General features: G+C 41.4%; 1 protein-coding gene across 1 annotated transcript; it reads left to right on the top strand.

Annotated features, from left to right (window-relative positions):
• The first annotated feature begins 5,707 nt into the window (after positions 1-5,707).
• On the top strand, positions 5,708-26,052 carry LOC139753307 (uncharacterized). The gene is given in 11 exon segments (XM_071669608.1): positions 5,708-5,830; positions 9,731-9,799; positions 10,126-10,259; positions 11,442-11,642; positions 11,795-12,152; positions 12,305-12,699; positions 12,817-15,121; positions 15,124-15,266; positions 15,554-15,833; positions 16,120-16,240; positions 16,359-26,052. Coding segments are annotated over 11 exon segments (13,584 nt in total). The 5' UTR covers positions 5,708-5,781; the 3' UTR covers positions 25,888-26,052.
• Positions 26,053-27,185: the final 1,133 nt, after the last annotated feature.

The following is a 27,185-nucleotide window of genomic DNA, read 5'->3' as shown; positions in this document are numbered from 1 at the left end:
ATATGAGAGAAAGTGCATTACTGGGGCGGCCTTGATTAGGGTCTCAGTTGCCCATGCCGTATCAGAAAAAAGAAAGAAAAAAAAAACTTCAGCAACGAGTACTGTCTCCAGTGATTCGGCATGACGATATGGAAAACCCATTCTGCAGTGTTGAGTGAACTTTACAGGGAGTTTTTTTTGAAGGTAGATTTCTTCCTAGCGTCATACCTACAAGGGGCCAAATGGCTTCATTCAGTAGTTGACGTAATCTGTATGTGGCCAAATAATTCTAACAGTCTCGTTCCTTCTGAAGAAGACTTTGAGGGCATCTCGCCTTTATGGATATCTCTGTGCCCAAACATATGAACCAGTTCAAGTTCAGCATCTTTTAGGGAAACCTAAAATGTCTGGTCATATCTACAATTTTCACGCAACGCACCAGGATGAAGTAAAATTCACCTCTGTGTTACACTTGTTGCATATCGCATTTTCAGGAGCGAATTTCTTGATGGTGAAGTCAGCAAAACATAAGAAACTACGATGGCGCCAAGACCTTCACTGAGAAATCTTTGTACAGTGACAAGAGAAACATTTTTCAACTCGAAAGACATTGAACCTTATACTACTACTATTTATTACTACTATAAACCTTCTATTACTACAGTCTCACAAGTCCCTAAAACTGCCACAACCACTTCAGGAATCTAATATAAATATTGCATATGAAAACAGCAATACAGAGAGGAACTTGCTTTTAGAAAACAGAAATTGCCAGAATATTCAAATGACTGCCAGACACTATCCGAAAAGTGAAAAAAAAAGTAACTGGGACAAATGAAACGAAAAAAAGGTAATCAATATGAGATTATATCAGTAGAAAGTTTGTACTGGACAATAATCATGTGTTCTATTTTCATATATCTGATATTTCAGATACCCTGTTGACTGGAACAACGCGTCTCAGACGTCATCCACTCGCAGATAGGAATATCATCTAATATCATCACACATATTATACAGTGATCTCAACAGCGTTCTAAAATACATCTAAATTGTACTACCTCACAATCAAAATATTTCTCAACATGTACAAGTTTAGTAGCTGTTTGGTGACCTTAAGTATCACATTTCTCATCTGACCTTTGCCTGATGAGGTCATACGTCTTACCTGTCTCATTCATCTGTAAAACCTATGTACACATGTCCTGATCAAGAGAATATACACACACGAAAACGCTCAGATTCATGTTTCATTTTTCAGGAAGCTTTTTATCTTTTTTTTTTTCAATTATACTGAAGGCTCCCCTCACGGACAAAAGTCCACATCAAGGTCTGGTCTTAATTGAAATACAGAGAGAATTATGAAACGGAAATAGAAAAGACAAGGGATAGGATTTACGAATTTTTGAGAAAACGAAATGCCTGCTATCAGAATATATATATATATATATATATATATATATATATATATATATATATATATATATATATATATATATATATATATATATATATATATATATATGTGTGTGTGTGTGTGTGTGTGTGTGCTGGTACCCACCTGTAAAATGAGATATAGATCCGAGCACTTTTGTGAGTATTCACTTCATCAAAGGCATAAAGATAATGAGAATAGGTAGGTTTAGACATCTCTGAGATGTAAGGCGCATAACACCCGTCAGGCGGGGGTTAGGCGAAGGTCAGGTAAGAAATGTGACCACCTATGACAAGAGTCAGGTTCTGGATCAACTCATAAACTTGAACACAAACACTAGACAGAGTGTTCGTGTCGGACAATTATCAAAGGCTCTGACCCCCTTCATATGGGATACTTAGAGCCACTCTATTGACTAGAACAGCTCTGAGAATTCAATCTCATTAATCACATATAGAAATAACATACATTACCTTAAATCATAAAACACAGTTTTCAAAACAATCTCTGCATCAGGCTGGACATGCGTTCATTGGATTCCCCAATAATCAGACCTGTCTACCTCTACAAGTCTACGGGCTAATCCATGACCTGACCGTTGCCTGAGGTGGTCACATTTCTTACTCGGCTTTCGCTTGATCCTCACAGGTTATGCACCTTACGTGTCAACATATGTCTACAATCCTACCCATGTTCATTATCTCTCTGATGCAGTGGATCTAAGGAAAGTGCTCGGATCTTTGTGTTTCATCTTCCACGTGGCTGCCGGCTTCTACAGTTTCTCCAAGACCTTTTCAAGAAAGAGGTCCTGGAGTAATCGTAAAGATAAATAGGTCGTCTTAAAAACAAAAGGTGCTATGCGTGAAATGATGGAAAACTTAGTATTTTACCATGACATGTATACACACACACACACACATGGAGAGTTACGTATTTCAGCTGTAATTCTGGTCCTGTATCCTCTACACCTTTCAGAGGCAGAGTCGTCTTCAAGAGAATTTATCTGAATTAATTGAAATAATGAATATGCGGGTTCTAAAAAAAACACATGCTTAGGGAACATAGCTCGCTTACGATCTGTTTTTGTGCGTCGAGGATTCCTCTCCTCATTTCGGTTTTGGTACACGTCATTACCTTTATTCTGATCTATCTTATCCTGTAGGTCATACCTTCTCCGTGCCAACTTTGTCGATCAAAAGCCCCTTCGCAATTGTGTTACCAGCCCTGTTTCTTTCGTTATCAATTAGGGTATCGAGATTACATGAGATGTATCTACAGTTTATATAAAATGATCTTACATAACGATACATTTCATCCACTATTCGAGAGCGTATCACAGATCACGATATCACTGAGTTATCTGCCAACGTTACTCGATTGTGTAACCATCAAATCAAATCCGTCTATATATATATATATATATATATATATATATATATATATATATATATATATATATATATATATATATATAACTATATATAACTATATATAACTATATACATATATATATATATATATATATATATATATATATATATATATATATATATATATATATATATATATATATATATATATATACTGTTTTCCTCTATGAGGTCAGGGAGTAAGAATTCTACCGACGGATTCCCTGCGTTTCGTTGAAGGCAATTGATGATGGCGGAGGAAAGAGCTGGGGAAAAAAAATCTTGTATTTCAGTTTCTGCATGATGGAACAGTAGCCAAGAGAGAATTGCTCATCTCCCTCATTGTTTTAGGCTAAGGTGCCTGAATGTGTGTAGACGTGACTAAGATAAGAAAGGAAAGATATGCAGTATTTTTGAAGAAAAGAAAATGGATGTTGTGGCTCTGAATGAAACAAAGCTCAAGGGTAAAGGGCAAGAACGGTTTGGAAGTGTATAGGATTAAAGTCAGGGGTTGGTGTAAGGACAAAAGCCAAGGAAGGGGTAGCACTACTGTTGACGCAGCGGTTGTGGGAGCGCGTGAAAGTGTAATGAAGCGAGTTCTAGACTGTGGGTGAAATGGAAGTGGACTGTGAGGGATGTGTGATTATTAGTGCTTATGCACCTGGCCATGAGAAAAAAAGATGAAGAGAGGAAGGTGTTCTGAGAGCAAATAAGTCAGTATCAGCAGTTTTTATGAGAGACTGGTTATTGCTGATGGGCAATTTAAATACGAAGGTAATGTGGTAATTTTAGTTATTGTACGGGGTATGCATGCCTATATAGTAATGTGAATGGAAACTGTGAACAGCTTAAGGTGGTGTGTGGTCAATAAGGGCTGCTGACAGGGAATACCAGGTGCAAAAAGAGACATACACAAGTATACGTAAATGAGCACGATAGATGGTTAGTGGGCATTTATGGTTTATATACTAACTGACAGGCTTGAAAAAGAGACTCTTGGATGTGAATGTGCTGAGCGGGGCAGCTGGTGGGATATCTAATCATTACCTGGTGGAGGCGAGGGTGAAGATTTGTAGAGATTTACGTAAAAGAGGATACAGGGGTGAAAAAATAATAGAGAAAGTAATTGAGCTTCAAATAGGAATGTGTGAAAAAAAAAAAAATACCAGGAGAGAATGCGGGTAGAATGGCAAAATGTGAGAACAAACGAAGCTAAGGAGTGGGTGAGGAAATGAGAGGTATTTAGGGAAGCAGTGCTGATATGTACGAGAGATTCGTATGGCATGCGTAAGGTGGGAGGTAGGTAAATGAGAAAGGGCTGCGAGTGGTGACAAACCATGTGACTTTACGTAATAGCAGCTTTGCTCCTACACAAGCCATCTCTATCAACCCTAACATATGCTTTCTCCCGATCCGTAAATGCCACATACAAATCCTTCTGTTTGTCGAATTATTTCTCACACAAATTGTTTAAAGCAAACAACTAATGCACATATCCTCTACTACCTCCGAAATCACAATGTTCCTCCCCAGTCTGATGGTCTGTGCAAGAGTAACTCTGTTACCCCTTTCCCTTACAGCTTACCAAGTAAACTCAACAAATTTATACCCCTGTAGATCGAACACTCACCTGTCTCCCTTATCTTTGCACAGTGGCACTAAACATGCATTCCGGCAATCCTCAGGCACCTCATGATGATCCTTACATAGAATGATAATCGTAACTAACCAAACAACAACATAGTCACCCTCTCTCTTCAGAATTTTTCAACTGCAATACCACATATACAAGCAGCTTTACAAGTTTCATCTTACACAAGTAGCTTTCTAACTGCTTTTTCTTCCCAAAAGCACTCTCCATGACTCACTTCGCATACCTCCTACATCCATACACATTTGAACAATCCTCTGAAATTCTCACTCCATGTCCTCCTCATACCACAATTTGCTAACACTTCCTCATTTGCCCCCTTCACCGATATTCACATTCGTTCTCTACTGATTTCAGCTCACACAATCTCTCATTTAACCCTTCTGTCAACTCAGCACCTGCCTGTTAACCTACTGCCACTTTTTCTTGTACATTTCCCAATCATTTGCAGTCTTTTCCCGCCTGTACAAGTCTCTTTTCTCTTTGCTGGCAACGTCATCTTCATCCCACCACCCACTACTATTCTAGTCTACTCTAGTCTGCGTTTTATTCGCCCGAATATGAAATACTGCTCACACATCTCGGGTGGCAAATCCTCCACCCCTCATTAATTCTCCTGACATCACCTCTTTTCAGTCTTCTCTTTCCGAACGTCGCGATGTTGCTGCTGTCCCTCTCAGTTCTTCAGGGATTGCTCTGGCCATTGTTCTCGTAAGGTGTCTGCCTGTCCCCACACCCGAGGCTTGGAGTCGCTGCACGCATTTGGGTGCTGCTTCCCACAGTTTCCTGTCGGGAGACTGGCCATGCGAAACGAGGATAGCTAAGCCGTGGAATTCTCTTCACTCTTTTTGTCTTTATTCATATAACCTTTCTTTAATAAGAGTCAGGTCTAGTGACACCGGCGCAGCCTGATTAATTTCTTATCTTCTTTTCCTTTTACTTTCTTTCTTGTAACTCGAAATAGCTTTGACTCGGGCATGTCTTGCCGGAAATGACTTACAGTAAAAGTCTGAGATATCACAGTCGTTTTATTGACCCTGGTACTACGCTCCTTTAAACGATCATCTCTCTTGGTAATTGGTTATATCTTCTTAACCAGACGACCGGCCGAAGTGTCACTTCATACAGAATGAAGTTTTGGTAGTATAGAGGTTAGATAAGCTTCCATGATTATCTCGTGAACCCTGATAACAAGTCGTGAGACTTTGCCCACGCGTTTGCCGTAGGGGTATATAAGGCACGGCAGGGAAGGTATGAGTAGCCACTGTAGCTCCGACTAGACCTGTCTAAGGACAGCGTGAGTCGCGATGCAAACAGCTCTCATCTTAACCTGCCTGGCCGCCACCGCTCTAGCAGGTAAATTTTCATCTACGAAGTGATCTCCGTTTTACATTACAAGAGTTAGTGAAATCTATAGTGCGAACTCTTCCCAACCACTGGGCGAGTAAGTGCTGTAGAAGTTAGAAAAAAAGAAATCGTCAGTTCTGTTCCCCAAGGTGCCCGAAGTAACGTAATTTGAAGTATGTAGTGCTTATGTGTCCACACCTGACATACAAGTGATAAAACCTGTCAAATTTGCGAAGTATGTCGTAACCACTGCTTTCCCCCCTTACTTGGTATCCAAACTCTACATTTTGCTAACTTCAGGTGTAGATTGGTGTACTTTCGACGTTTAGCCTCCAGAAGACTTTCTTCCACATTTCAGTACAAATGTTTGTGTTTCTTGTACGAGTTAGATTCGTTCATGGGATATAATGCTTACTGTACCAATATAATTGTGCTAAAGATTTTACGTTAAGTTACTGGATTATCTGCATTTCCTAGTCCGCTGTCCCTCAAACAGTACGCATTTCCCAAGCTTAACTGAGATGGAAAGATTATAATAGGAAACAATTATGGATGACTGTTCACGCCACTGAAAGTTTAGCGTTATAATGGTTAAATGTGCTAAATGTGTTTCTCCCACCTGTCTTGCAAGCTTGCCTGTACTATCATGGACTTTCAACAGTTAACGATCTTTGTCGTCATATTTGAAGAGACAGTAAAGCATGCGGATGACAAATGAGGCCTTGCTAATAACTGATGGGTACCGGTAGCTGCTGTTGTGGATATGTGATGCTTGCCATCTTTACGTTACATACCAATCAATGTATAAAAACCGGGTCTTTATAAAAACCAAGCGAGGGGTTTACTTACCATAGGTGCAAGTCATTAACTTATGCCGAACTCTTTTCACGCACAATAGATTATTACATTTATGATGGAAGACCTGGCTCTCTCTCTCAAAGATTTGTTGTCATGCATAAGAAGTGTGTCAAGTGTTGCAATAATTCTAATATAAGAAACTTGCCAGTGCAACGGAGGTTTCCATTCAATGTGTTAAGAATGCTGGCAATAGAGCAGCCTGCGAAATATTCGGTTTTCTATGCCATATCAATAATAAGGAAATAATGCATGTATACTCAACAAAGGATTATACGACGATCATAAAACAAAGAAGGTTTCACTTACTTTAAGGCAGCGAAAAGTTTGCGGGGTTCAAGTAAGTCAATTCACGGATATTCTTTTTTTTTTTTTTTTTTTTACTACTTTGGTAGGTGCGGACATCACAAGAAGTAAAAATGCTGGTAAAATAGGAATCGTAAACAATGAGACTTGCAGTCTTTAACACCTGCCTGTGGAGTGCAATTAACATAAGTTCATAGGTGTTACTGTTGTCCTGTACTTGACCATTTTTTTTTTTTCAGTCTCTGTAAACTTCATTCTCTCTTCACGGTAAATCATTTGATCTTTACCCCATTTCTGTGAGGTGGTGACACAGATAATTCTGTGAAGGGGTGGAGGTGAGGTAATGGGGGGGGGGGGGGGGGGGGGGGGTGAGGCGTTTAAAAAGATAATTGCTCATATCAAGGGAAACACCTTTACGAGATGGAGATGAGGCATCATTGTTTCTTGAAAGGGGACAACGAGTTGTGTAAGGGTGAGCACCTCGAGTATAAATCATCCATAGGTAATCAGTCCGAGTCTCATAAGGTTCAAGTCTACAGAAATTGCGGGATGAATAAGGTATCACAACACGGTTTTAAGTGGTGTCATTTTAGCTATCGTAGACTATATATCATATTATTCAGCGGATAACAGTTCCATTTTCCTGAAAGGGATTACGTTCAGCTCTATGAAAGGGTATGATCTTAAATTATTCTCAGATTCATTCAAGAAGAGAATAATCTCCAATAAAAGCAAGGTCCCATACCACTTTTGAAAGATTCAAATGTGCAACTCTGCCGGTCTCGAAAAGTGACCGCCTCAGCTTCCACTTACATCCTTTCTAGTGATCTGAGAGAGAGAACTCCAAAGTGCTCGATGAAACTGAAGCACTGAGCTTGTTTTCCGGTGCTTTATTTTCATCAAGCGACAACCTACTCGCCCCGTGAATGAATTGGTATGTCAGATTGAGAAAAAAAGAAAAAAGAAAAAAGAATTCAGTCTTTGGTGATATCTGTGAGTCTCTTATACCCTTTCACTCAGGGAGTCATTATCACATCTGCATTATATGTATATATAAAACAGCTTTTACGGATATCTCAGTGGTACAATGTATGTGCAATAAGTAGTACCTTTGATTCACCATAAGGATAAGCACGTCCTTTAATTCACCATAAGGATAAGTCCCGAGATCACTCTGCCTTTAAAACGAAGAACACAGTCTGTCGATTTATCTGAAATGGCTACGAACTAAGTAGTATCCTGAAGCGAAGCCAGTGTTCTTTAAAAGAAGTCGCAATGGTGCATGAATGGTAACCACCGAGGATATCTACGGGAACCCATTTACAGGGTTTGAAAAATCAGTTCCATCAAAACTAGTGCTGACACATCACCGGAAACCATTTCTGGGTTGAGGTATTTAGACATGCAAGCTAGAGGTTTCCAGGATGAGTGCTGCGCAATGCTTCATGAACCATCCCATGAACGGACATTTGAATGCTGATCACTACGAGTTACGCAAAAAAAAAAAAAAAAGTTAAATTTATTTGCTCAGAATGTAACTGTCTAACGCTGGAAAAGCAGCAGGAATCCTGAGCGAGTCAGTGAAGAACATGGAATAAGTATGGTGCACAACACAAGTCAGGCACCAGGAACGATAATGTAGTATATTTCACCATCCAAATATCGGGATCATAAATCATGTCTGTGCCGTGACTCAGTTTGTCTGGTATCAAACGAGGGTATTCGTCTCTATATGCTGCAATACTGTGATGCAAAAGGTGCAAGCCCCTGTGCAGAACTCATACTCGGATTCGGTAGGCTCCTCTGGACGACAGTGATGAATCATGTACTGCTCCTCCAAACAGGGGCAAGGTAATAATGTAGAGAACGTTACATTTTCCATTAGTTACTACGGTAGGAGCTCAAGCAAGTGGTTGCCGAGGAGCAAACTGCCAAAGGGCCCCAGTGAAGCTTGCGTAAGAGATGAGTAATGTGACATAAGCCCCTTGCGAGGTAGCCTAACAGCAGTGTGTAGTGCTGTGCAATAGATGAATTGGTGGTGTCTTCGAGACGGCCGAGTGGCATCTTAGGTGAGTTGGTGGTGTCTTCGAGACGGCCGAGTGGCATCTTATCTTAGGTGAGTTGGTGGTGTCTTCGAGACGGCCGAGTGATATTTTATCTTTGGGTTGGTTGCGTCCTCGAGACGGCCGAGTTTCAGAGTTTCAAGACCTTACAAACACTCGCTCAAATAACATTATTGCACCGTACTTGAGGAGCGGATGCGATACTTCAAAGCGGAAATTACAATGTAAGAATGAATAAGGACCGCACGAAGGTTTACTTTCTGCTATGTTTTGAGAACTAATCAAGACTTACTTTCTACCAGAAGGCCTTTTCCAAACATTTTAGTCTCTTAAGTTACTGTACGCTACAACTAGACGATGTCAACTTTAACGTATGGTTCCGAAATCTAATGCCCTCTGACGAAACCACTTTAACTGCAACACAAATGGAATATGTAATATATTGGTAAAAGCTAAGTCGGATGAAATATGAAGCGAAAGCCTTACAAAAGGGGGGAGACATCACACTATTAATCATACATATGCAAAGTGTTGTCACAAACCACAATCCCATTGACAACCTATGAATACAGGGTGGCCGAAAAGTTGTACGTGTTCTGTGGGGAGTACAAGAGCAGTTGATATAATGTCCAGTGTTGTATAGAATTCTGGCAGCCTTCGTGATTCAAATGTGTTCCTTTTTCAGTACCTACGGGTCTGCGGAAGACGTGTGCGGTCCACTGCACAGATGCCAACCAATTTTCCTATGAAACAGGTGAGAATCCACGAGTTTGTTGTTATGATGTTATATTACTGGCATTATCTTGTAACTGAGAAGCATGCAAATCCTCTTCAGTGATACTGCATAGAATTAGCACAAGAGCTACAGTAGCTTCATCTGGTGTTACGAGCATGATCTTAAATTTCCTTCTGAACAATTTCAATAATCTTATTCTACCGGAATATCAAAGAAAAATCGGATTCCTCAACAACGAGCTTGTGCTATTTTTGTAGTTCACTACTTAAGAGAAAAATGTAATCTTTAATATGTACAACTGTAATGTAACTCTTACCTTTGCTCCACCCTCCACCACAAACCAGGAAAGAGCTATGTATACCAATACTCCGTGACGACCTCCACCGCCCTCCTGGGCACCTTCGATGATGACGCCCGCATGCACATCACGGCCAACGCTCACGTTGACGTCACCGCTCCCTGCGAGTACACTCTCAGGGTGAGTTCTTGATGTCTTGTCAGCCTTCAACTGGTGAGGCCACCAAAATGATTTTTTTTGTGTGTGTATTTAGATAGTAAAGATGTTCAGCAAATGCAAGCTCAAGTTTCTCAAAAAAGATAACCGCGGTATCATGGCGAGAAAATTACCATTGGGGAAAGTTGCATTTTTTAAAGAGAGTTCATCGAATTACGAATCATATCTGCATATGAAACCTATAAATGGAAGAGACATGTAAAGGGTGGAACTATTTTCTTTTTCCACCCAGATGTTCTTGAGAACAAGAAAGTTGATCCTATGTTGCATTTGAACATCCAAACAGTGGACAACAGCAAGTTAGAACATTCATTCTGTCGCAGCATTACAATTAAGTAACGTTATCAGGATATGTACTGAGCATTTTCACCAGGAGCTAGGCAAAGGCCATGTCTCCCCCTTCGTCATTTATGTTGTGGAGACGATGTCAAGGGTGTCGTGACTGACTACCACGGTAGCAAAAGTCTTACCTCTGAAATGAGTACCTCACTTGAGATCAGCGGTCATGGTTGCATGCATTACTGGTTTCAAGGATACCCTTAGGATCCAAACTCACACATCCTGATCACCATCTTGTACTACAACTGACCAAGATCGTGAATGTTCTGAATGACAAATGACAAAGGTGGCGCTGCGGTTAGCGTTCCTGACCGTAACGCAATCATGGGCCGCCATAGGGTTGAGCGCACAGGTTCGAATCCTGGTTACGGCCATCGGCTTAACATTCATTTCACTCAAGTGATAATCATATGTGAGACTCAACTTACAAGACTTCACTGAAAGTCTTGAATTTCAGATGACTAATGCCAAAACTACAGTCTGAGCTCCAGATACACATATCATATTGTCTTAAGCTAAAGCTGACCAGTCATAATTACAGTCATATACAGATAAGGTCAGTCTTAAGTTGAAACTTAACAATGATTCCAGTGACACTCTTGAGCTACCCTGGACAATTTATATAAACCGAGTAAGTTAAGACTTAACATAGCTTGTCATTATTGTAAACAGACGTACCATAAAGCTATTCTGATCATATAACTATTTAGGAAACGACTCATCATTCTGATACCGAAGCAGACAATATTTGTATTCATAACCTTGAGATGAGTATCAGGGATGTGAGCGATCTTGTCGATATTTCAGTTGACCGAGGTCACTCTGGAGGGCTCGTCCCACGCGGAGGAGTTCGCTGCCGCCATCACCAAGTCTCCCCTGCGCTTCTCATTCCAAGATGGTCGCGTGGAGAGCATCTGCGGCGAGGTGTCCGAGCCTGCTTGGGTCCTCAACATAAAGCGAGGTGTTCTCTCTACCTTCCAGAACTCCATGACTCGCAAGGATAAAGAGGTACGTTCTTTATTCAGGTGCATCTGTTCTTCGTATAAAGAAATGGAGAGAATATGCTCTGAAGACCATACAAATTTTACACAGTTAGCCTTGTATTATTGTTGATATTAGTGAAAAGTTGGTTATCTATTCCATGGCCCATAACTTTCCAGGACGTCCAAGAGACTGACATTTCTGGCGTCTGTGTGACTCATTATAAAAGTCTCATGGAAGAGAACGTGATGACTGTCGAGAAGGTGAAAGACCTCTCCTCCTGCGCTAATCGACCTGAACCCGCAGCCTACATTGCTTCCAAGCCATACGACACTGACTCTCCCGTGCAGAGCCTCTCTGTCTTTAACAGTGAGAACAAGTGTATCCAAAGAATAGAAGAAGGAGTCCTAAGGACAGCAGAGTGTGTGGAGATCCACAAGTATCGCCCCTTCTCCAGCGTCGAGGGTGGAGCTGTGACCACCGTAAAGACCACGTTGTCACTTGTGTCTATGGACGGTCCAGCCCTCCCAGTTCCCGGTAAGTTTATATTCCTATAGAAAATTTGTATTTTTTTTTTTTGTCAGAAATCAAATGTATTTTGTACCAGATTCGGTTGCTCTACAAACCTTGAAATATTATTTCCCTCCAATGTCAATACACTAATATTTCTAAAACTTTTTATTCATCAGACAACGAAATCGTCTCAAGACCTCTGGTGTTCGAGCCAACTGTTGCCTCCAAAGCAGAGACTCAGATTGAGGCCATCGAGAAGCTTCTGAGCGATCTAGAGATTGCAGCACATGAAGAAATCCGTCCTGAGGTTCCTGCCCTCTTCTCCACTCTCGTAGCCTCCCTCAAGGGTTTAGACTACCCAACGCTCAGCACTATTTATACTAACACCGAAGACATACATTCCCGCAAGTTCCTACTTGACGCTATGCCTCTGGTCGGAACAGCTGCTTCTGTTGGTGTGGTTAAGGACATGGTTATGAGTGGGGATATGACACCTGCTGAAGCTGATGTCTGGTTTACTTCACTTGCCTTCTTCAAGAACCCAACTTCTGACATGTTTACTGCCCTTGTTGTAAGTAGTTTAAAAAGAATTTCTGAGCGATATATGAAAGATTTCTTCGTTCATTCTCATAAACCTAGAAGGTAATCCGACGATTTTCCTAATGACAAACTGCTATCCTTCCTACAGCCGCTCATGGAGACTCCCAGTCAACAAGCAATGTTGGGAACCTCAGCACTTGTGAACACCTACTGCAAGCTACATTCCGACTGTGGGGCTGATGCAGGTGTTCAACAGGTTCTTCGAGCCATCGAAGCACAACTTGGATCTGGCTGTGCTGCCATAAATGAAGCGGAAAAGATGAAAGTCTTAATTGCTCTAAAAGCTCTCCGAAATGCTGGACACTGGGTTAATGCCACGCCCATTCTACAACGATGCTATACTGAAGATAACGCCATGGAGGTCCGAGTTGCCGCTATTGAAGCCTGGAGACACACTCCTTGTGAATATGATCGCTCAAACCTTTTGGCCGCTTTCCAAGACGAAACACAAGACTCCGAAGTTCGTATTGCTGCTTACCTTGCTGTCATGACATGCCCAACTCCTACTATCATCAACACTATCAAGGATCGTCTTACCTCAGAAGGTGTAAACCAAGTTGGATCTTTCATCTGGACTCACCTTACCAACATGCAAGAGTCAGCTGCTGCAAGCAAACAGTGGGTACGTGAAATGATTGGTGAGGAACTCCTCCAAAAGAAATTCAGCACAGAAGCTCTAAAGTTCTCTCGCAATTTTGAGTCTTCCTTCTTTATGAATGAACTAAATGCAGGAGCAGCTATTGAAAGCAATGTCATTTTCTCTAGGAAATCATATCTTCCAAGATCTGCAATGCTCGACCTCACTCTTGACCTCTTTGGCGAATCCGTCAATCTCTTTGAGATTGGAGGTCGGATTGAAGGCTTTGAAGCCTATCTTGAACGATTCTTTGGACCTGATGGTTATTTCCCAGAAGAGACCGTAGAAGGTATGCTACGAACCATGCGTCAAGCCAAACCTGACGCAGAGGCTACAACTCTTGAGGGAATCATTGATAAAGTAACCGATGAGCCAGAAGGATCTTATTACCTCCGCGTCTTTGGCAATGAACTATACTATAACCATTTCCATGGCTTAGAGGAACTGATGAAGAGTACTGGAGCTTCTAACCCATTGGAGGTTTTAATGGATCTTGCTCGTGAAGGTGAGGTCGACTATACAAAATCACACCAACTGATTGATACTCATTACTCCATCCCTACAGTGTCTGGCCTGCCACTGACTCTCACTGCTCAGGGTATAGCAACGCTTGCCCTCAGAATGAACAGTAATTTTGAGGCTGAAAGCCTGAAGAATTTTACCGTTGAGGGTCATTTCCATCCTTCTGCAGCCATACAAATGGATGGCCTCATGGTCGTGGATGCTCATGTCACTCGCACTGGCCTAAAGATTTCCTCTACTCTCCACACGTCCACCTTCCTTGATGGCAGAGTCCAAATAAACGGAGGTCAACTTGTTGACATTGCCCTCCAGACACCTAAAGAGAAAGTCGAGATAATCGACGTTAGCACTAAATTCTTCTACCTGACAGATGACCAAGAGATCCAAAAAGAAGTAGAAAACCAAGCTGTGTACGATGACTGCAGGGAAATTGCCGGTGTCGAACTATGTACCGGATTAAGTTACAACCCAAGCTCCTCTAGTAGCCACATTTTCCCTTACACAGGACCTCTTGCTGCACATATACATCTTCAGAAAACTGACACTCAGACCGGTTACGCCTTGCGATTTACTCGTGAAGAAAACGAAATGACTCTCATGTTCGACACCCCAGAGTCTCAAGTGGACCACAAGGTATCTCTTGCTATTGCCACGTTTGAAGGAAGAATAACCGTCGATCTTCACGCACCATTTGCGTCTGGCCAGGGTGTTGCTGAGTATGTATGGGAAGAATATGATAAAAGTCTCAAGGTTCAGCTGATAATGGAGAGAAACGAAACATACACACTGGAAACAAGACTCAAAACACACGAAGAGGGACTGATAAAGTTCGAGCCCTCTCTACTTCTGGCTTCTTCCAGTGGCGAAATGATCAATGCTCATGGTTCTTTCGGCGGAAAGATATCTGATCATGAATCTATCATATCGTCCATGGCTGACATTGAATACAGCCTTACTGAAGAAACCCATTTGATCAAACACTTTGCCTTAGCCAAGAAGGAACTCAATGACTCGTTGACCACATACTCCGTCCAGTTTGAAATGACATCCACAGAATTTGCAGACATGGCACTGGCTATCGACTGCCAAACCATGATTTCCGATGAACATGTGGAAAGCACTGGGAAGGTAACTCATGGAGCAACAGTTTGGAATGTTCAAGAAATCTTCCATTACAACAATGAAAGTGAAAACAAAGACCTTAATGTTTACCTGGCAATCAACTGTCCAGCATGGGAATTGATTATCTTGCTTCACAAAAGGTTCAAATTGACAGCAACATGCTAAAGATTGAATCCCACGTTCGCACTGGACTTGGGAAGGACTATGCCATCAGTCTTGTTTACTCTAAGGTGGATGATGGCCACTACAAGACCCAGGTAAAACATTTATCTAACATTATCTGGAACTTTCCTGATAGATCAAGCAACCCCTTACTCGGGCAGTATAGACTAGGTACCTGAATGAGAACCTAACAAAAAAAAAAAAATCCTATTGAAACCATCTGAGAAATAACACTTCCTCTGACGCTTTTAGCACTCATATCTTTCACACATTGTCTATCAAGCGTAATGCCATACTTTGAAAACCTTTTCCTCGAGGTGTTCATGAACATGATACACGAAGACGATCTAATGACAGAAATAAGCTAAATGACAATTTCCAGGTGACTGGTACTTATGGAGAGGAAAGTTGGATTTTCGACGGAACCTTGATGAACGGATCTGTGCCAGGCAAAATCAATGCTGCTGTTGACGGTTCTCTCAAGTCTTCAGTCTATGAGATGAAGATCAGTTCTGGCATTTATGCTGATAATAGAAAAGCTACCGCTGACCTCAAGATAAAATTCAACAGTCAAGACTACACCCTGAAGATGGAGGGAACACGTACTTCAATCCTCGTTGATATCAGTGCAATCAAACACATCTTGGTTAATGCATATGTAAGTACTAAATACCTTCCTATTTATACTTACGTAAGACTAACTACTTTTCTGTTTATACATGAAATTTTCCTGATTAATTTCTCAATGGTTCTATAAATCTTTATGCAAACAAATTACTCTTTCCTGATATCAATTTGCTGACACATGATTCTAAGGCATTACAACCCATTAGCAGTCATTTTTCTTTTAAAAAAAATACAACCTCCATGCTGAACTAGGACTGTGGTAAAATAGGAATACTTTTATCTTTAAAGCCATGTGACCATCTACATAATCCTTCCAGATAGTAGAAGCTGAAAAAGCCAAGAAACTACATATGAGCGCAGAATGGGACAGAGACGTTGACCCAACAAAAGCTATTGTTGTTGACGGACTCATCTCACCTGTAGAAGTTCTTGCAACCCTAAAGTAAGTAATTACTTAAAATATCCTTAAAGATATCTCTCCAAGTGTCTTAGATAGAAGTGTGACAAACGATTTCATCTCATTTATTATGCTATGATTGCAATAACTGTTTTCACTGTAGGTTCGCTGAGAAAGAATTGTCGGCTTCTGGCAAAATTCTTGATAATGGAGTGGAAATGGAAGCCATGTGGGCTCCCAACAAGAAAATGCTCGCCAGTGTTCATTACTCACTCGACGATACCAAGTCTTTGGCTGCTACAGTAGAAACACCGTTCATAGGCTGGGAAAAGCAAGATGCCATATTCACAGTCTCTGTGAAGGACTACGAGATTAACAGTCGTGCTGCAGTCACATGGAAGAACAGTGAACTGATGTCTCTGGCAATCAATGGCAAGTTACAGCCAGGTCTCCTTAACAATGCAATGAATACAGAAATTAACCTCAGTAGCAATTTTGAAAGTTTCGAGCGTATTAGTTTCATACTGGATCATACCATGGCTGAAACCACCATCAATACCAATATCAATGGACTGTGGAACGACAAAGAGATGAAGGGTAACTTCCAAGTTACTCCTTCTGAAAACGGTGTTGATGCAAGTGCCACTTTCATCTCTCCTTTCACAGAGGAAATACTCGTTACTCTGCACCACGAGTTTGTTGACACAGCTTTATCTACCAGTCTGGAGGCAAAATATGGTGCCGAGGTATCCACCATTACCCTAATGGGTCAGATAGAGATTGGGGAAGTGCAAACTTCAACTCTTGAACTTAAAATAATAACTCCTACAACTATTCTACCAGAGATTGATGGCAATATCAAATATACTTACGATGGTACTCATCTAGCCTTGGTTACTGAAGGTAAGGTGGGTGAGAAGAAAATAATGCTCAACGTGAACGGTGAGAAAACCATTACAGAGGATTCAACCGCCATCACAGGAGACTTGCGATTCATCACACCCTTCACATCTCCTGTGACTATAACTCTTGCCCACACGTATGACGGTCAGAAGTTTACATCAGAGTCCGAAATTTCCGGAATCTGGATCACTTCCGGCACAGTAAACATGCAAGCTGAGGGCCACATCATCTCCAGAGAAGACATAGCACTAACTACCTCTTTAATCACACCTGAGAGCAATGCCACCCTCTCCTTAAATCACAAAATTGCTGATAACCAGATTACTTCAGCAGTAGAAGCTACTGTCAATGACGACCACATTACCATCTCTGTAAATGGCCTTCTTGACACTGTTAACACCTTGGTTAATCTTCAAGTCGATATGACATCTACATTAAGTGGACTAGAAGACATTGCGATAAACATTGAAAGCCAGAGGAGCGAAAACACCTGGGCCTCTAAGGTTGCACTTGTCAAAGACACTGTGTCTGTGCAAATTGATCACATAATTAACTACATCGACTTACTCAACTGGGAGAACTCATTTATCGTTAATGATGTATATAAGCTTAGAAACAAAATGACACACGCTGATACTGCTTATGTACATGAGCTGGAATACACGAGGGACACCGAAGCTGTTCATGTTACAGGAACCATTGATCCCAGGATCTCTGAAAGCTCCCGTCAGTTCCACGCTCAGGTAATAGTTGGAACATCATGGACTGAAACTATCATGGTTGACCTTCACCACGAAGACGATGGGATCGAATACAAGCCGACTCTCACAATCGAGTATAAACCAGGAAGTATTATTGAAATCGCTTCCGTAGCCAAATTTGACACATCGTATTTCTACACCGAATCTAATCTTATTACTCCATTCTGGCAGCCTCTAGGCTATAAACTTAATATCGACTTCCAACCGCAAAAGGCTGTTACTGCCGTGGTTATCCACGGAACTAACAGAACAACGGTGGATGTAAGTGGAAGATGGGAAGAGGGAAAGGTGGGAGCTCGTGCTGAAATCCATTCGACTTACCTCGTTGAACCGATCACGTTTGAAGCCGTTTATGATATTGTTTCCAATAAGAAAATGGTACATTTAGCAGTAAGTACGTATGAAACATACAGACTGACGGGATACTTCTCTGGTCATATGTTGGCGGCAATGTGGTCTTTAGATATTGAGCTGCCTTTCGATGTTGCACGGCATATTTCATTCGCCGGTGAATATAATGTCACGACTACACCATTCAGTGTCAACTCTATATTCATGATCGACTCGAGAAAGTATGCGCTTAACAGTACACTAAATGAGAATGAATTTACTCTCGACATAATCATAGACAGAAAAAAGGTGAATCTTTCCAGTAACTGGAGTTACCAAAGTACAAAGGCTAATATTGAAATAAAGTTCTTCTCTCACTTCATCGAAAATAGTGACATGAATATCAGCATTAAGTACGATATTCAGACTTTGAAAAAAATTCATATCAATTTCAACGATGGTGCCGCAGAACTTAACTTCAGTGGAGCATTTGTTGATCCTCTTGCTTATGAAATGACAGCAAATATCACCACACCATTCGAAGGTGTGCAGATGCTAGGCGGAGAAGCCCACTGGAATATGTCGAGTGCTATAAAAACTGCAGAAGTAAAGGCTTATGTCAACGATGTTGATTACAGTTGGCAACTGGAAGCTGCTGCCGAAAGTCCTCTGAAAGGCTATGTCATCTCCAAAATTGCCACCCCTATTACTGGCTGGACTGCTGTTTCTGTCGAAGGAAACTTTGACTTTACCGCCATGCCTTACATGGCAGTCCTTGTCTACGACAAGGAAGGAATTGTAAACACATATGAGGCCCAGTTCAACATAGATGAGAATGCTATTGCTGGTAAAATCACTACACCAATTGTTGGGTGGGAAAAGACTGCACTGAACGGTGACTACACTTACGAAAATAACCACCTGATTGCAAACGCTGAGTTACTGCATGGAGATGACAGCTATCAGATTAGCAGTGATGTTCTATTCAACAATCAACCCAAGCTCAAAGTAAGCATCAAGACACCACTTGCCGATGCTGCTAATGTTGAACTAATCTTGGAGTCAAACATCGATACAGAAAAGAGCCTTCACGTTACACTCACAATAAACGACATTACATATTCTGCTGATGTGACGAGTCAGTTAATTCACAAAACAGGATTCGTGAGGGTGATAATAAGTTCTCCTATCCCAGGATACACTACCGCTGAGGTTTATGCTAAATATGACTTCACAAGTGGAGTTAAAACAGCTGATATGGACGTGAAGATTGAGGGCGAAGTCCAGAACTTCTCTGTCGTTGCAAAAGTTAACGACAACAACGTCCAACTTGACATTCTTACTCCATTTGAAGGCTTTGAGACAGTGAAAATGGTAGGTGACTACACAGTTGCTGAGGATCAACACAAAGTTCAGGTCAATTTGGAAAATGGAAAGGAGAGGTTTGATTTCTATGCCGATTTTTCCCTTAAAAACAAATCTATTTCCTTAACGCTGTCAACTCCTATTCCGACAATACAAAAATTTCAAGTAAGAGGCAAATTAGATGTCATGAACAATGGCATCAAATGTCTGCTAAACATTGAGAAAAATGAAAACAAAGTTGCACTTGGAGTTAATGCCATTTTCACTCGGTTAAACTCCAACCTCCGCCTGGATTTAGAAACTTCAACTGATGGATTGAAAAGGCTCATGCTTGACGTCAAATATGACCTCATCTCTGACATTAAATCTGCTGAGATCTCTCTTCTGAAAGATGAATTAGCTAAGACCGTCAGGGTCGAAGCATATCATAAACTTGAGGGTGGCTCCTTCAAAATTGATACTCCAATTGAAGGCTTTGAAGTTTTAGGTGCTGAATATACCTTACGTGTGGACGAAGAAAACAAGACTCTGGACGCTAGTGTTAACATCCATTTACCTTCAGAAGATTGGATATTCTCAGCTCATGGTCTTTATGACATAGAGAACATTAAGATTGAGCTGACAACGCCATTTGAAACCTTAAAGTTACTTTCTCTGGCTGCTACGTACAACTGGACAGAAAGCAACAAGAATATCACCGTACACACGATCTACAATGAGAACAACTATCTTCTGACGGGAACTCTCAATACGTCGGCCAGAGCCTCCAACTTCAACCTTCAAGCAACTACACCCTTCCCTTCCTTGGAAAATACGTCCGTCATGGCCAAATATGATATCGACAATAGGGATGAGTTGGTTGCAGCCTATATTACTTTTGGGGAGCAAGTGTATAACTTTTTTGTGGCTGGTTATATTGAAGAAAAACTTGCAAACTTTAAGTTGGACCTCACATCTCCGTTCAGTGGATGGACTAATGTTAAGCTTGCAGCTTTAGCAGATTTTACTAACGACGAGAAGATGCTGGAAATTTCCTTGGAAAAAGATGAAAATGTGAGGGCAGTCGCAATTTCTGGTAAACTGACTGGAAGCACAATAGACTTTAATTTGAGAACTCCAATCACTGGTCTTCATAATTTAGGTTTATTTGGTTCCCTAGACCGTGCTAAGAGATCTCTTGAATTCAAAATGATGAGTGAGGAAGCAAAGGCCTCACTACTCACAAGCTTTAATTCTGTGAGATTCCAAGTGAAAACTCCATTTGAACCAGCAAAAGATTTTTCAATGGAAATCACAAAAATCAACGACAGGACTTATAAGGCAGAGTGGAGAAGGAATGATAACTATGTCATCATTTCAGTGGAAAAGAAAGACACAGAAAATGCTGTGAGTGTTGAAGTTCAAAGCGAATTCCAGGGAGGGAAGTATTTGGCTCTTGCAGGCATACTGGATGAGGAGACCTTGCATGGATATTCTACTGGGGATATTATTGAAGAAAGAATACTTATCAACAGTTCACTTACATTTGGTGCGCTGGGTAAAATGCATCTGCACATTCAAACACCTTCCGAGAAGTACAGGACCGTGGATATAAATCTTGAGTATAATATGATGATGCTGTTAGCAAAACTAGATATATCCTCATCGTCTAATTTCCATTTTCTTTTTGAATGCAGCCCGTACGAAGGCATTAAGAGTCATCTTCTTGTTCCTAATGCACATCAAAATACTGAAGGATCCGTCAACTTGGGTATCTATTCGGGAGAAATCACAATCACATCCCGCTTTGAGATCCTCAGGAACTTCCATAGTGAATACCACATTCAGACTCACCCACTATTAACTGTACTCAGCATAACAAAAATTAACGACGAAGAAATTCTAAAGTTAGACTTTACCGGTGACATCGCTAACAATAAGGCTCACCTGCAGATCGACGCGCGCAGAGATGATCATGAGACAATAATCTTCTACCAACAAGATGGATATTCTTCTGTGAACTTCAGTGTCAGGAACCAGGGAGTCTCAACGGACCAACAATTTAGGGCTGATGCATCAGAAACAGGTTTACGAGCACAAGGAACACTGGATGACGTATCTAATAACAAAGTCCTAAACACACTACTGACGATGAATGTTAGCGTTGAGCTGGACACGACTCAGGAACGTAAACACTTCATGATCGAATTTACACCTGAACCAAGCAAACTGTATAAACTTGAATTGGACTTTGCTTACAGCAACATAGTGGGTGACATCGATATGAGAATAACAACTCCTGATACGATGAAGTCTCCCTGGAAACGTATTTCTGGGAATTGGAACATGCAGGATATGGAGCAAGTTCACGCTGAACTAACAATTAGAGAAATACAATATATAGTTCATGGTAAGCTTGGCATATATGAATCTGATCTCCTGCTGACTCCAAACACAGGAGCGGAAAATATTCTCCTTCAATGGAGAATCCTAAGGGAGGAAAATGACTATTACATAAAGGTAGGACAAGAGTCTAATTACGCAATGTTAAAACTGAAAGCCACTTTCAGTGGTACTAGAAATGTTATTGTTGAAGGAGGTTTCAAAGCTGGACCCTTCATGGCAAATGAATTATTGCTTACATTTCAATGGAACATGGGAGTTGACGGTATTTTCACAATTGAAGGAACATTTATGTACGGAGAATATCAAGGCAGATACCACCTTGAGGAATTCAGTCGACATGCTGAAAGACGTTCTGTTACATTCGCATGGTCGGCATCCTCTAACATTCCCAACTTCAGTTCACTTTCCGTAGTTGGGAATTTCGACTTCAATGATAAATTCGTCATTTACAGCCTGATTAAGATAGAGGGCATGGAGTCTAAAATAGACATAAATCTTGCCAGCCTCTACCCTAAGGATTCCTTAAATACAGCAGAATTGAACATCCCAGGTCTTCCAACTGTCAAGTTTACACTTAAACACGACTTTAGGGATATAACGAGCAGGTCTATATCAGCAGTTGCAAATATTGGTGAAACAGAACAATATATCAAAGTTCAATGGGGCCACAGTGCACACTATGACGTCCTAAATGGAAACATTGAGGTAAAGGCCATATATCTTGCTGACATTCACATTACAGTGAATTACGATATTTCCAACGATACCGACAATCATGTGGAAGCGAAATATTCCAGAGTTGTCCCTGACGCCGAACCTAAAAACCTGAATATCAAATGGATCAGGAAGACGACCCCCGAAGATTTCGAAAGTGAGCTTATCATGGACTCTTCCTTCAACGTGCTCTCTCATGCTAGAGTGTATGTTAATTCTAACTACACTGAATACTTCCACCACTCCTCTGGAATTGAATGGAATGACACCATTATAGCATTCATTCTCGATATAACTTCTGATGAAATCTCAGCTGAGCTTACCACTCCCTTCGAGAAGTTTGAATGCCTCGAAGTATCCATGGGAAAACAATCAAAATTCAGCCGCTCTGGTAAGGTGAAGGTGTTTCATCTCCAGTACGCGCGAGGTGAAAGAAAGGTTGATATGGAGTTCATACTCAATTCTAAAAGAATATGGGAAGGCTCCTTAGAACTTATGCTAACGACACCTTTCGAAGTGCTGAAGTCCCTACACGTCCAAGCTAAATGGGGAAATTACGCTGCCACTGTTACTATTAAGAGAAACGATATCCAGTATAATTTGGAAGGCAAATTTAATCTTCAGACTAGTAGGTCATCATTTCACTTGTCTTTCAGAGCTCCGGGGTGGGAAAAAATTCAAATTACCGCTTTTTACAATAGGAACTTCAACCGTAGGACTAATAATAACAGGCCACTCGCAAGCTTTCTCTTTCAGTTTGATGATATCATAATCGACTTTAATCTAAGAGCACAACTCACAAGAGATGGGCTGTATTTTGACATTGTAGGGGATACTTCCTTTGACAGACTAAAAAGCTTACGAATTACAATGGATGCAAGACTCAGTTCCGAAGCATTGGAAGTAGACTTTGATGTACGACTAAATGAATTTAGATTGAAGATAAGCAATCTTTTTAAAAAGCCGGCACGAAAGGCTCTTTTCGTACGGGTCAAGTTAGAGGGTAGTAGCATGTCACACCCAATAAAAATGACATTTCGTCGTAATGATGAAAGATATGTTGTGACTGTGGGATACAGCCAGGCCAGCGAGATTAATTTCTCTCTCCGGGGGAAGAATAAGTTCAAGTCAGGGTTCTCTGGCTCATTAGTGATCCCTAATTTTAGCTACGAACGACTAAGCTACGACATAAGTTACGGATTCGAGAGTAACAGTGAATTTGTTACCCGTCTTGATATTCTACTGGGTGTGGTGGGCGAAAAACTCAAAGCCGAATTTGTTTATGACTCAGGTGTTAGAGCCCGTTTGACTTCGCCTTTCACCGGTGAACATAGCTTGCGTGTGCGACGATCTGTCACAGAGGAAGGTATCTCAGTCGAAGCCGGTATTGATGATTACAACGTGAAACTTCGTGGTGACTTTAAGGATGAGGACACTAAGCGTGGACTACTACTAGAAGGAGACATCTTTGGCAACAAGTTCCTGATCGATTTCCTCTTCCAGTCTGAGGGGCTGCAGTACTCTGAAGGTAAACTTATCATACAGACACCATTCCCTCAGTTGGAAAATATCGGAGGATTATTCACACTGTCTAATGCAGACAGTGGTATTGTGGCTCATGCTGAGGCGCTCCTTCCCTCGAACACAAAACTTGTGCTGAAATGCAACCTAGCTGGCACGTCACTTGCTGAAGGATACCAGGGAACAGTCGAAATAGTCACACCCTTCGAAGCTGTACCGAGTCTTCTTGTGAATGTTAGCATCAAAATGGTAGAACCAACTTCCTTAGAAGCTAAATTAACCATTAATGACAGCGAGATTACTGCTGAATTCACCAAGGCTGATTCTACCTTCAAATTCAACCTCGATACCTTACTGGCAGCCGTGCACCGCCAACTCTCTATTGAAGCAAAATATCCTTCTCTGGATAACATCGAAGGCACTGTTATCGTCATGGTTGGAGAAGAAGCCCACAAGATAAATGGAAATTTCATTATACTTAGTAATCGCATTCAGGGAGGAATGGAACTGGAGTCGAATCTAGTGGAAGGACCACGTAAACTTAACTTCGACATCTTACTCCCAAATGATTCTTACGATCTTATTACCTTCGACGTGTCTCTCACCACTTCAGAGACTTACTCTTTGTTCCTCGAGCTGGATACAACAGCTGGCATCATTGGAACTCTAAAGGTCGACACCCCAATCCTCCCCAAAATAAATGCTACTATAGAACTGGCAGCAGCTGTCGCATCACTTACCGTTGAGACTCCTGAAGGGATCCACAAGGCTCGTGTAACTTGGCGTTTGACTTACGCTTTGCCAGCCGACTGCTTGGTGACACTTGAATTGGCGTCTCCCCTTCTTACAGAAGATTACGTCGCCAATATAATGCTAAGTGGAGAGAGAGCAAATTTGTTGCTTAAGGCTGAGCTTCAAATGGGAGAAATCAGGCATGCTGTTGATGGCAACATTGTCATGACGGAAGTTGGTGGAGAGCTCTCCCTTAACATTGAAACGCCCTACAAGGATATCAACAGACTTGATTTCGCAGCTGCCATGAAGTTCGGAGAAATTATTGAAATGCACATCACTGCAACACACGCTGATGACGTCAACACCTTCGAAATGACCTACAACACAACAGAGAGGAGAATAATGGCTTTAGTACAGTCTCCTTTCATTCCGAGTGGTCAGGTCAGCGTACAGGCTCACCTTACTGGTGACATGGGCGTAAATATGAAGCTCATGATGGCTCTTAATTACGGCGAGAACACCATTGGTGGCGTCCTGAGTGTAGAGTTCTCATCTCCTTATAATGTCAACACCAGCCTAAGGATTACAACACCCTACAAAGGATACAACATTATAAACGTCGCTGCTCATTACGTGAAGGATGACATTACCAATATTTTGCTCAGTCTTGATGGACCGGTCAAGTTCCTTGTTGAGACCCACTTGAGTAATACCCAAGACAGAATCATGGCCGATATAAGAGTCGAAACTCCGACGGAAAAAATTGAGAGGGTTAATGCCAAGATTACAGTTCCCCTTAACGTGTTTGCCCCAAGTGTGTCAGTCGACGTGGACCTTCACAATGCTTCTTATGGCGCTAACTTGGGTCTGAGGATCAAGCCGCCCTATGAGCTAAGTCTAGGTTACTACGACGCTAACATGTTCAAAAGCAAGTTCCATCTCAGGATAGACTCTTCGTTCTTTACGGTTCTTTCATAAGAGGATATTTGACACCGGTAGTGTATCTGAAACTATCCTCTTCGTACTTCCTCATCACGAAGTTAACACCTCTTTCAAACATGTTTCATCCCTCATATCACATGTAAAAGTAGGTCATTTCATATCATATTAATGTACATAAAGCTATTAAACATCTTCAACAAACCAGTGTTTTTGCACACCTGATTCTCCTCACCCATCTGAACGGAGTAACGTTGTTAAATCAAACGCAAGTATCCATTCTCTCTCTTACTCTCAAGCGGTCAAGAATAACTAGAAGCCTTCCAACGGCAGCCAAGACCGCAGATTATGCCGTGGTTTACTTTGACCGCTTTATAGGTCCTAGATCATCCCAGTGATATGACGTTTCCCCTGTACACCACATCGATCCTATTAATTCTATTCCATGCACGCTTCTCATTCTCATGAATGTTCAGGCCCACTATGCCCAAAACCTTCCTTCACTCCACCCTTCCACCTCCCTCTTGGTTCTCCCTTCCCCTTCCTATCTCCACTTCTGGCACGTTGATCTTTTAAGTCATTCTTCCTTAATTCATTCTCTCTTAAGTACGAAACCTTTCAGCACGGGCTGGTCAACTCTTTCAATCAAAGTGTGCTTACAACCACAAATCTCTCTAACAATCGTCATTTTTCACCATCAACCTGCCTTACACCATATACTAACCTCAAGCAATTTCACTTCAACACGTCAATGCTCTTCATGCATTCATGGTCCAAGGGTCTCGCCCATACAACACCTTTGACACTACAATCCCTTTAAACAAATCTTTTTTACCTTAACAGACAGACGTTTTCTTTACCTTAACAGACAGACGTTTTCTTCCATATACTCCTTTTTGCACCCTCACCCTTAGCCCCCCACCCAATCACTCACTATAACCCTTACGTTCCTATCCGCTATTATGTTCACTCCCACCTTAACTAAAGCACTTCGCTTTCTTCTCATCCAAACTTACAATCAAACCATCCTGCCCCATTCCCCTGCTGCACCTCATTCCCTTGATCTTGTTCCCATTTACTTTCGACTTTCGCCTAACATACGCTCTCGCAAAATCTTTCACCAGCGTCTAAAGTTTCTCTCTGGAGTCCGCCGCCAGAGTCGTATCATCTGCAAACAGGAACTAATTCACCTCCTCTAGAACATGCTCCCTCCAGTATACTGTAGATCTCTCTCTCTCTCTCTCTCTCTCTCTCTCTCTCTCTCTCTCTCTCTCTCTCTCTCTCTCTCTCTCTCTCTCTCTCTCACACACACACACACACAGACTTCTACATTCACC

The sequence above is a fragment of the Panulirus ornatus genome, chromosome 14 (genome assembly GCF_036320965.1).
Source record: "Panulirus ornatus isolate Po-2019 chromosome 14, ASM3632096v1, whole genome shotgun sequence".
NCBI classification, from domain to species: Eukaryota; Metazoa; Arthropoda; class Malacostraca; order Decapoda; family Palinuridae; genus Panulirus; species Panulirus ornatus.
The sequence above is the reverse complement of the archived record's forward strand: the minus strand, read 5'-3'. Positions and strand labels throughout refer to the sequence as shown.